General features: G+C 48.5%; 1 protein-coding gene across 5 annotated transcripts in view; it reads left to right on the top strand.

The window, feature by feature from the left end:
• The first annotated feature begins 3,831 nt into the window (after window positions 1-3,831).
• BRPF3 (bromodomain and PHD finger containing, 3) overlaps window positions 3,832-11,912 on the top strand; it is a 29,669-nt gene continuing 21,588 nt past the window's right edge. For 4 of the 5 annotated variants that reach the window (XR_775444.1, XR_775445.1, XM_010584624.1 and 1 more), the window contains exons 1-5: window positions 3,833-4,276; window positions 5,226-6,628; window positions 7,681-7,837; window positions 9,324-9,455; window positions 11,489-11,617. Coding sequence is in view for 3 of the 5 variants with exons in the window: in XM_010584624.1 (XP_010582926.1) it covers window positions 4,202-4,276; window positions 5,226-6,628; window positions 7,681-7,837; window positions 9,324-9,455; window positions 11,489-11,617 (1,896 nt within the window). In the remaining 2 variants the exon portion in view is untranslated. Of the gene's footprint in view, window positions 4,277-5,225; window positions 6,629-7,680; window positions 7,838-9,323; window positions 9,456-11,488; window positions 11,618-11,912 lie in introns of all 5 variants that reach the window. The other variant, XM_010584626.1, reaches the window with a different exon arrangement.

The raw sequence follows: 11,912 nt of genomic DNA, 5'->3' as shown, positions 1-11,912 counted from the left end.
CGCCGAGGAGGGGGCGGCGGCGGCGAGCGCCTGGGGAGGGGGAACGGGCAGCGCCGTGTCAGCCGGGCCCCCCCCTTGCCGCCATCTTGGCCCCCCCTCTTCGCGGCGTCCGCGGGGGCCCCGCCCACCTTCTCCCACGCTATTGGCCCAGGCGGGGCTGAGCGCAGCCCCGTTTAGACCCGCAAAGCCTTACGTTGCTATTGGCGGTGGAGCTGGGATGGACGGCGGCGACAGCCAATAGACTTCTGGTGCTGCCTGCGCTCTCTCTCGCTCTCCCCCGCCCTGGTCCCTTTCTCCTTAGGGACTTTTTTCGCTCCGCGGGGGGCGGTGGGCCCGCCTGGGCAGGGCCCGGTGCTGAGGGCCGGCGTAGCTCATCGCACGCACCCGCCGCGCCTTCTCCTCCGTCGGGAGCGGCATTATTTTTGTCCGGGTCCCTGCTGTGTCTTGACCCAGATCGCTGACTGCTGGCTGGGGCTCCCTGCAGGGATCCCGGGGCCCTAGCTGCACAGGGGAGCTCCTGAGAGGAGCTTATGGCATGTCGTGGTTCCTTCAGAGTGCTGCTAGGGACAGGCACAACTCGTGGCGTGTCGTGGTTCCCTCAGAGCACTGCTGCTAGGGACAGGCACAACTCGTGGCGTGTCGTGGTTCCCTCAGAGCACTGCTGCTGAGGCCAGATGCGGCTTATGGCATGTTACGGTTCCCTCAGCTGCTGCTGAGGCCAGACACAGCTTGTGGTGCATGGCGGTTCTCTCGGAGCACTGCTGAGGCCAGACACAGCTCGTGGCATGCACGATCTGTTGCTGAGCCCAGACTTTACCTTAAACTTCATCTGCAGCCTGACATATTGGCTCACACCCTCCCTGCTCCGGAGGGTTTCCGCTCCTGCGGTGTGGCACATGTCCTGGTGTGTGCCACAGCTTGACTTGATTACAGAAATATCAGGGGGTTGATAAAATTCTCTGTGTGTGCCAGGGCAGGTGCTGGGTTGACAGCTCTCCGTGACTTCTGCTGAGCACTGACACACTTCATTGTAGGCGTCACTGTGGGCATGAGGAGCATAAACCCTCAGCAGACGTGTGGAGTGAATATGGGCCTGTGGAAAGCACGGACATGATGGGAGCATGGAGGGACATCAGTGAGGGCGGCAGGAGCTTCGCCCAGCATTTTTAGTTGGCAAAAGAAAGGTGGAAAGGGGGCTGTGACTGTTCCAGGCTGTTTCTTTCATGTGGCATTCATTGCCTTTATGTTACAGACATGTTCCTTGAATAGCTCCGTAGGTGTCTGTTCCCCACTGCGCAGGAAGGGGTTTTAAATCCCAGCAAACAGCAACAAGTGGCTGCCCGGAGCTGCATGGCTGCCAGCATGGGACAGCAATGAGGAGGAACGTCTCCAGACCTCATGTTTGACGTGGTGGCCTGGAGAGAGGCAGTTTCCGGTAATGCCGGAACCCAAACTTTTTAGGGCTGTATGAGCTGTAGCCAATGCTGATAATCACGGTGTGCCAAAATGGAACGAGAGCCATGTTGTTCCCATTTGCTGCTGCCCGCTGAGGTCTAGGTGGCCTTCTTCCTGCTCCAAATCACTGAAGATCTTGATCGTCGAGGGACCTAGCTGTTCACTGGGATCCCCAAGCCATGCTGGAAAGAGCCAGGAAACTCCCCCAGCAGCACTGCCTTGAGCTCCAGCCTTGTGTCCTCTGCAGGTTAGCAAGCAAACCTGGTGCTGTAAAGAAAATCCTTGGTTGTTCAGCGTGGGAAGGCTGGAAAGAAGGACTGCGGTGGAAAGGAGGGGTGGGAAGGAGACTGAGGTCTTCTGCGGTGCGAGAGGGTACCACTGACCCTTGGAAATGGCCAGCGCAATGTTGCATGGATGTAAATCACGAAAACTTTTAGCCTGCCCTTTAGGGGATTCACTTGTGCTGGATTTTCCAGGCTGCGTGTATAATAGGGGCCTGTATTGTGATGTTGTTTGATACGTGGATCTCTAGTTTTTTTCGGTGGAGCTTTTGACTCCTTTGTAGTAAATTTAAGTCTCCTGATGACAGGCCTGTTTTTTTAGTCACCTTTTGCAGCCCCCCAGGCATCTCTGGCCCACGGGTGTGAAAGCTGCTGCTCAGGAGAATTGAACTGCTCCTGAGTGAACTCCTGGGGTAGAATTAAGTTCGTCCTCAGTGGCTTTGTGGGTTGTAGCTATGTTGTTTGCTCAGTTGTGCTCTCTAGGAACCTCACCCCCTGCTCCTGGCGCAATATCCAGCGGAAATGGATGATGGGAGGTTTTTGGAAAGCCTTGAGCACACTGTGGCGACGACTGTTTGAACTTTCTGCTTTCACATCAGCAACCTTTGTCCATGGTGGGACAGAATCAGCATGGGCTGAAATAGCATTTAACCCCACTGAAGTCAAGTCTGTTTAGCATTTCAGCATGCATGGGTACTGTTTGCTGAGGGATTCTTTTTTATCCATGGCTGGGAGGTGTTTTCAGGTGTGTCAAGAAGATCAGAACATTCCTAGATTACTGTTTAGAAGTTTCTGTTGTTGCAGACAAGGTCGCAGTGTTCAGCTCAGTGTGTCTGAGTTCATTTCATTGCTGCTTTCAAGGTATTTTGGAGGTGGGTAGCTGTGTCTCTCCTAATATCCAGGTGCATGTCTTATCCCAGGCACTCGGCTCTCACTGGCAGCAATTTCCATCCTGTTTTAGATGCTTCTGCATAGTGCTAAGTAATTGTGTGTTTTACAAATGGGTTGTTTTGTGACAGTTGGTTGCTGTAGTGGAAAGCCCACTTTGGGTAATTTCTCTAGACAATATACTGATTGTTTCACTAAAGCAACAGGAACTCCATACACTTGTTTCTCCTGTCAACAGGTAAAATAACCCTTCTTTCAGGTGCTTGTTTTGCTGAAATTTGCTCGTCCCTCTGCACTCCCAGCAACTGGCTAATGCCAGCTCATGCTAATTACTTTATCCTCCAATATCTTTTTTGCTCATATATCTTTTTTCCTCCAGTATCTTTTTTGCTCGTACCTGCCTGGACTGTAAGACAGTTGTTTGTCAGCAGGATTTTCTAGTTTTTCCATTTGATGATCAAGTTGCCTTTATACCCTTACTTTAAAATTCTTTTTTTCCTACTGATTGAAACCATTGGAGCTCAACTGGGACAAGTGCAGTTGGGTGTCTGCAGTCTGCTGATCAAGCGGCTGATTAGAGTTTTAAGAAAAAAGGTCCTGAAATTTGTGGTACCTATCTTTGCAGGTGGAAATTGTCATCTCACGTTTTGCAACTGAAATTAAATTGTGCCTACAGGCTCCATCACTGTGGGTGTGCGTACTGAAACTGGCACCTGCAGCTTATTTCTGTGGATGCAAAGGAGAGTTTGGAAACTTTTCCCAAAGCCTGTTTGTTTCTTAGGACACATGTTGTATCATCGCTTAATCTTGTGGTTCACCAAGCCAGTACTTTCAAGAGAAATGTGTTGCTCCTGGAATTTGTTGCACCTTTCTGGAATAAGCTCAGGGCTTCTTGTAGGTCCTGGTCCTGTGAGGTGCTGCTTGCTCTGCCCCACATGATTGAGGGTTTGTGGAGCTGTGTCCTTCACAGAGCAGAAATAATGCAATGGCTAAGTAGGAATTACGACTTTGCAGTGTCTTTTCTTGTCTGCGGGTCCCACAGAAAGGGGCTGAAAGTGTGGATTGCTGTAAGGGTGAGGTGCTGATTCAGGCTTCTGCATAGCAACAGATAAGCTCTGGGCTGACTTATCTTCTCAGGGAGATTTTACATTTGCTTTTCTTTGTCTCCTCTCCCTCTTCCCTCAGCTTGTTTCTGCCCCAGCCCATTTCTTCTCATAACTCATGTTCCCATCCCTGACACTGCCCTCCTCACTTGCATTACTCACTTGGCTTCCTTTCCGCTTTCCCTCTTCGCTGCCTTCCTCCTTCGCCCTCAGATCACTGGGCTCCTGCCTCCACGTCTCCATCCTCCCCCAGCTCATCTTGCTGGCTCCAGGCTTCTGCTTCGCTCCCCCTTGATGGGCACCTCCTTAATGTTAGGAGCCGACTCTCAAATGATTATCTGGGTTGCTGATTAGCAGTTTGTGAGGACAGAGCTGGCTTGGGCTTTTCATTAAGGCTCTGAGCAAATACCACGGCATTGCACAGTTCCTGGTGCGTTCTGGAAGCTGTCTTGCTGCTTTCCTGCTCGTACCCCCATGCACCAGCAGAACCAACTCAGGTGCCTGAACACGGATTGTGGTTCCAGGGGGGCTGACGCTGAGCCGAAACTAGTAAGTCCATCTGGATCCATGCTGCTTGTTCCCGTGCTCATTCCCCTTTGCTTCCTCATGGATCCCACCAAAGAGCAGAAGGGATGCACATCTAGCACCCACTTCTTTTCTCTGTTCATCCTCTGGTTCTGTTTGGGCTTTTGTGACCCATTTTGCATGTTGGGAAGGACACGGTCCGCTCAGTGCACACTGTCTGGAGAGGGGTGTAAGGAACAGCTACATCTGCAAGGGAAGGGAAAGCAAAGCTGGAGGATGGTTTTTCATTACAGGATTTTTGCATCCACAGTGTGGGAAAGGAAGAAGAAGAGGTGGTGGCAGCCCTGAGGTGGGAAACTTGGAGGAGCTCCCTCCTGGACTGAGGGAGCACTGCTAGTTTTCTTATATGGAGCTCAGTGACAAAAAAAATTGGGAACTGCTTTCATAGGACAGGAACAGCGCTTTCCTTTCCACCTGGAAAACATCCAGCACACTTTGTGTGTTACTGGGGATATAAAAAAAAAGCCACAGGCAGAAGAACAGAGAAGAACTCCTTGGCTTGTGTGAACTTAGTATTTGAATGGTGCAAGCAGATGTGATAAGTGCTATTTGAATTTCGGGGGATCTGAATGATTTGCTGAGCTGGATGCACAGCAGAGTGTTTGGATGCTATGCTGTAAAATTAATTTGAGCTCTTCTCATCTGGTGTTATGGGGGGTATATACATCTCCTGACATGCAAATAGAGAAGGTTGGAGGGTGCTGTGCATTGCTCTGATACACATTGTAAGAAGTGGTTGATATATCCATTACCTGCTTGTATCTAAGAAGGTGTAAAGACTCAGCAAGCCTGAAATTGCTGGAGTCTCCAGTAGAAATATTGCTCTGTTGCAATGCTGAGTGAGTTTTTGAACCTGTGTTGCTCCTTGCTCGTCTCCTTGGCTTACACTGTCCTCTATCCTGTTTTGTTACAGGGTCTCTGGACTGCAGCGATGAGGAAGCCTCGGAGGAGGTCCCGGCAGAACTTGGAGGGGAGACGTTCTCCCTCGCCCTACAGCCTCAAGTGCTCACCGACTCGGGAGACACTGACATACGCTCAGGCCCAGCGGATCGTGGAGGTAGATATTGATGGGCGGCTTCATCGCATCAGCATCTACGATCCCCTAAAAATCATCACAGAGGACGAGCTGACTGCCCAGGACATCACCGAGTGCAACAGCAACAAGGAAAACAGCGAGCAGCCCCTTTTCCCTTCCAAATCTAAGAAAACACCTTCCAAAGGCAAGAAGAAAGAGTCCTGCTCCAAATATGCACCAGGGACATCTTTACACTTACCCCAGCCCAACTTCCGCGTGGTGGACTCCTTCAGCCAGCCAGATGCCCCTCCTCTCCCTGCCGCCTACTACCGGTACATTGAAAAGCCTCCTGAGGACCTCGATGTAGAGGTGGAGTACGACATGGATGAGGAGGATCTGGCATGGCTGGAAATGGTCAATGAGAAGAGAAGGGATGATGGTTATGGGACAGTTTCTGCTGACACTTTTGAGCTGCTGGTGGATCGGTTGGAAAAGGAGTCGTACCTCGAGAGCCGGAACAACGGGGGTCAGCAGTCCCTCATCGATGAGGATGCCTTCTGCTGTGTCTGCATGGATGATGAGTGTCACAACAGCAATGTCATCCTGTTCTGTGATATCTGCAATCTGGCTGTGCACCAGGAGTGTTATGGCGTGCCCTATATCCCTGAGGGGCAGTGGCTTTGCCGCTGCTGCTTGCAGTCCCCTTCTCGCCCTGTGGATTGTGTCCTTTGCCCGAACAAAGGTGGAGCCTTCAAGCAGACCAGCGATGGCCGCTGGGCTCATGTGGTTTGTGCCATCTGGATCCCAGAGGTCTGCTTTGCAAACACTGTGTTCCTGGAGCCCATTGAAGGGATAAATAACATCCCCCCGGCTAGGTGGAAGCTCACATGCTATATCTGCAAGCAGAAGGGCATGGGAGCTGCTATCCAATGCCACAAGGTGAACTGTTACACTGCCTTCCACGTCACCTGTGCCCAGCGGGCTGGTCTCTTCATGAAGATCGAACCCATGAGGGAGACCAGCATCAATGGCACAACATTCACCGTGCGCAAGACTGCCTATTGTGAGAGTCATTCCCCACCTGGGACAGTGAAAAAAGGGTCTCCAGCTGCTAGCATTGAGAGGCCGGAGGACACTGTGAAGGAGGAGGAAGAGGAGGAAGCCAATTCTGGCCCTCCCAAAGGGTCTCTGAAAAAGAACCAAGTGAAATTGAAGCAGAAGATCAAAAAGGAGCCTGGTGATGTGACCGATGGGCATTTGTCTGTGCCCATGGTGACAGTCACACAAATCCCCTCTTACAGGTGAGTGTTGCAGATTTAGGGAAGGAGCTGGATAGCTGGAGCTGGACAGGGTCTGTTTTGAGGACTCGGTCCGTCTCTTTGTTGACCTTGGAAACACTGAATCTTCTTCAGTCAAGACCTAGCCATAACTGTGTTCAAAGAGTGCTCTGCAGAATCATTCCTGACCAGTGTTCTTCCATGTGAGTGTTGCGGCACACTGAAGTTTCCCTGCTTTGCTGAGCAGCCGTCCCAAACTGTTGTGTAATGCAGAATCTGTGGGGGTCTCTAACGGCAAACACTCGTCTAGCATCTGAATTCACATAGATGGCTGTGAAGGTGTTTTTAAAATACTTCAGGCATTACAGGTTGGCAGGCAGATAGGGGTCATCCCACCATTAACATTTTTTTTTAATCTCCTCATTTCATAGTTTCTTAATTCCTCCTTTTATTACAGAGCATGTCAAACCTGTCAGTGTTGCAAGCACCTTTGAATTTGGCTGTGTATTTTTTTCTCGCAGCTCTCTCTCATGCAGAACTAGGTAGTGCTGAGTTTTCGTTTGGTGCCTGAGGAAGTGTGGTGATGTGTCACTGGTATTTTAACAGATAAGCTTTGGAAAACTGCTGATAAGGCACCATGTATAGTCTAACGAATGGTTTGAAAAGATTAAAATAGGTGATACGTTATTCTTGGACTCCCATCAAGTTAGTTTCCGAGACTCCAGCTTAATAACATCACACTTAAATGGCCCCCTGGAAAGTTCTTGACACTGAAAGTAGTTTTGAAATTAAGGCTTGGAGCCGAATTGATGATTGCATAGGTTGACCATGCTGTGGCAAGTCCTTGGTGAGAACCTCCATCTGAGCTGGTACTAATACAGGGATATGTTGTGAAAAGTAGGCACATATGTCTTCATGATGGAGAGATCCCAGATGTACCAGTTGCATGCGTAGTTCAGAGTGCGCATTGACAGAACACTGCGAAGCTTTGTTGGGAAACCTGATGGTATCACCAGGGTCTGCAGAGTCATGATTTCTTTGCAGTTGGCCCCATGACACCTCTTTGCTTCCTTCAGGCTGAACAAAATCTGCAGTGGCCTCTCCTTCCAGAGAAAGAACCAGTTTATGCAGAGGCTCCACAACTACTGGCTGCTGAAGCGGCAAGCGAGGAACGGGGTGCCCCTAATCCGGCGCCTGCACTCGCACCTCCAGTCCCAGAGGAACGCAGAGCAGGTACTGGTCCCCAGCTGAACCTGCATGGGAGGATGGAGAGCTTGCATTCTGGGGGGAGATGCACTTGATGTGCGGCTGGGAAGGGGAATGAGGGTGGAAAGATCAGAGGTTGATGTGAGTTAAGTCTCTTCTGGTCTCCTCTTGGTATGCTCATGCCTGAAGAGCTGAGTTAGTGTTTCAGTGGGATATCCTTTGTGCCACTAGTATTGGTGTTGATGAGCCAGCAGATAAGAGTTTTTCCCCTGAGTCAGGAGACCCAGGATTGTGCAAGGGTGTGATGGGCCCTTGGTGGACTGATCTCTTAGCTGAATTCTAAAACCACGTTCCTCATGAGTGATTAAAGATCCCCTCCTCAGGAAAATGGGTGTTAGCTCCAGAGTCCTGGCCAAATTCCAGTTTGGGTCATTCTTCCTGCAGCTTCAATTTCCGACCCTCCCATGCACATTCATATGGAAGTTTAGACATAATCATCGGCACTGCACTCCTTTGCTTCCTCCTCTGAGCTGGCATCCAGAGTTGCTCGATCTTGATGCTGTTAAACAGCAGTGCCTTTGGCATGAGAAGTAGTTGGTGAAGTAATGAAGGCAGTCGGACTCTACCCTCTAACGTAGCCTGTCAGTAGGTATTGTGCACGTTGTGCATGTATATTTTTACTGTAGTTGGAGGAATTTATAGGCTTTCGGTTTACATGAAGACTGCTCTGGATGATTAATAAAAAAAATATTTCCCACTCATCAGTCTGGAGCTTGGGGAAGTGCAGCATTTCCTTGGTGTATTAAGTTGGCAATTTACTGCCAGTAGGTTCTTAAGAACAAATGTCCTATAAATATAAACCATTAGGATCTTGTGAAGCAATTGTCCTCTCTTGGCAATCACGCAAAAGTGTATGCACTTCAGCTATATCCTCAAAACCATTTAAAAAACTACAGATTTAGGAGTGGAAGGATGATTGATTGCATTGCGAAGCCACTGATCTGTGTGTTGGAAGGTGTGAGCTCATCTCCCAGCGTTGGCTGTTCCTTTGTGTTTTGGCGAATCTCTTTCCATGGCTCTACTTCGTAGTGGTTACAAAGAGGATAATAATAGCTCTTTTCTCCCATGCTTTTGCTCGCCTTGCCTTTGTACTGTAAACGCTTTGGGCTGCCTCTTCGATGCACAGTGGCCAACAGAAAAATTTCCAGCCTCTGTAATGAACTTGGATATAAAAGCAGGGAGGGTGTAAATGCGCATGCACTGAAGCATGTTCCTAGAGTGTAGCTGCAGTATGATTTAGGCCTAACTTCACAGATAACATAAAATCCAGAAAGGCTGGTGTTGTGTTTGTTAGACAGCTAAATGCTGTAGGAAGGAGTGGACATAGTCTGAACAAGAGACAAGTAGACAGGAGGAAGACTATGAGGGCAATTCACAGGGGATGCCTAGAAAGAGGAGGAAATGCAGGAAGCAAGTCATGTTTTTCATCTCACACCACTGCTGTGTCTTACAGAAGGAGCAGGATGAGAAGACCAGTGCAGTGAAGGAAGAGCTGAAGTACTGGCAAAAACTGCGGCATGACTTGGAGAGGGCACGGCTGCTCATCGAGCTGATCCGTAAGAGGGAAAAACTCAAACGGGAGCAGGTAGGTAGTTTTGGCTATCAAGTTGCTGCACTTAGCTTCGGTCCCATGCAAACACTGTGCTGCAGGAGGCAGAGGAGGAACATGACAGTTTTTCTTTAGCCTTTTCCTCTTTTCATAGTGTATGACTGTTGGATGTGAAGAGCACATCTCTCCCTGTGTCAGCCACAGGCTCGCACTGCTCAGCCTCTGCCCTCAAAACCAGGGCTGGGCTGCAGAGTGCTGGAAAAATGTATTTGCATAACTAACTGTGGATTTGATTCCTGACCTACAGCACCCCTTCTGTTTCTGGGCATGGACCAAGTGTTTTGCCGAGTAGAAGTTAGATCTCCTTTAATGATTATTTCAGGAGTTTGGTAACACCTACTCCAGAGAGAGTTCTAAATCACAATTCTGCTCTTCATTTCTGAAGCTAAAAATTCCTGTGCTTTGCCCTCTAAGTACATTTTTTAGAAGAAAAAGTTTTAAGATGGAGACCATTTACTGAATTTTCCAATTTCCTCTTTGATCTGTGTGCAGTTTTCCAAAGGTGCACCAGTTAAGGTTGCTTCCCATGCTCACCAGCTTTGCCTGTTGAGGGTCTTTGCTTGCCATACCTGGTTGGTTGCTGCAGCGACAGTTGTGGTGTCTGGCATGAGTATCTTCAAGGACAACTTCATGAAAGACTCGCCCTGCGCATGGTGAGCCTGTACATGTGGCCTCAGGCATTGCCTGGGTGCTCTCAGGCTGTCTGCAGGGAGCCAGGCAGAGGGAAAGCAGCATCCTCTGTGATCACAGCTTATCTGCAAACTAATTTTTTGTGGCCAGAAACTGCCCACAGCTTTTCTGGAGTCCTTTTGATGCCAGCACTGGTTCATTTGCTGCATTGTCCTTGATTTACAGCAGTGGCTCAGTCCTCCTTGCTGTGTGGACGTATTTTAGGTAGGAGGATCAAAAAAAATATATCACTCTTGGGCTTTGCTTTTGGTATTTTGATATATCCCTATCACAATTGGCTAAATCCATAAAAGCTTGTTGAAACTATGGTGTGCTTTATAAAAGGATAAGATATCACAGAAAAGTGTATCTAGTTTGAGCTCTATTCCAGCCCAGCTTTTTGGTGAGTGGAGAAGGATGCTCCAGAGTCCTGAGTCTTTGTGTGGCTTCTTTCCTGTTTTGGGGGAAGAGTGTGATCTTTACGTCTGTCTTCATTCATTCTCTTAGTGATACTGTCTTGTTGCTTAGCACATCAAATACAGTTTGCTTTGTGTAAACAGACTTGCTTTCCTTTGCTACTGAAGTGGTTGATTTAATGACATAATGAGGGATTATAAGATCAAAGAAATTAAAATGTTAAAGGAGAAATAAATACTTCTATCCTGTTCCAGTCTCCTTTGAATAGTTTCAGTGTAAGAGATCAAACCAGTGCTACAACTTGTTTGCTTGAAATCGGGCAGTATTAGAGACTTCATAAAAGATGTCAGAAACTGTATTAGGAATTTGCAGACATCTAACCACTGTTGTTGTTTGGCTTCTGCCTTGAAGTGTGAGAGCTTATATCTTAAACTTTGTTTATGCTCTCATCTAATTATGGATATTGTTGTTCGTGTGAACGCCTACATACTTTTAACTTTTGTATAGTGTTGCTAATTGGCATAATAATATCTTGAGGCAGGGAGTTCTACAGGATAATTTACCAGGCATGAAAAGCTTCTTCCTGTTTTCATTTTTAGTTGTATTATCTTTTAATTTTCTGGGGTTTCCTCTTGTTTTGGCTTTATGGGATTGGATAAACAGGAGTTCCCTGTTTACCAAAGGATCGGACTGTGCAGTTAGACTCTGCAAAGTGCTGTCTGCTAATGTGCATCCTACACATGGAGAGGACAAGATGTTTGCCAGAAATTCTTCAGCAATGAGTCTACCAGGCCAGTGGTATGATGACCTGAGGTTTCTACCATGGAGTAGAGCTGGGGTAATGATTCAGGAGAAACCAGAGGGAGACACCACTCACATATCCTGTCCTCGATAACTGCTCATCGCTGTTTTCCCATTCCCAGGTCAAGGTTCAGCAGGCTGCTATGGAGCTACAGCTGACCCCTTTCAATGTACTTCTGCGCACAACACTGGACCTGTTGCAGGAGAAGGATGCTGCCCAAATCTTCGCAGAGCCTGTTAACCTGAACGAGGCAAGTCTTTTTCCTAGAGGTGTCTAACGGGTTGTGGATGAAGTATTGCTGGGCAGAAGCTCATGTGCTGTCATAACCCTGGAAGCACAAACTACTTTGTCCCAAGCTGCTGGTGAACTAAAGAATATCTAAAGAGGACTCACAATGTGGGTATCCTTCTGGGCCAAAAAAGGGTATTGTTTTCTGGAAGCTTCAGCACGTCTCAGACAAATAATGTTTTGCAGAGCCAGGATGTGTCTGCCTTGACTGGGTGACACAGAAATGAACTGCTGGCACTGTCCCTTGCCAGTGGAAA

The sequence above is a fragment of the Haliaeetus leucocephalus genome, unplaced genomic scaffold (genome assembly GCF_000737465.1).
Source record: "Haliaeetus leucocephalus isolate CR32 unplaced genomic scaffold, Haliaeetus_leucocephalus-4.0 Scaffold1000, whole genome shotgun sequence".
NCBI lineage: Eukaryota > Metazoa > Chordata > Aves > Accipitriformes > Accipitridae > Haliaeetus > Haliaeetus leucocephalus.
This window is presented reverse-complemented; position numbering and strand designations above follow the sequence as displayed.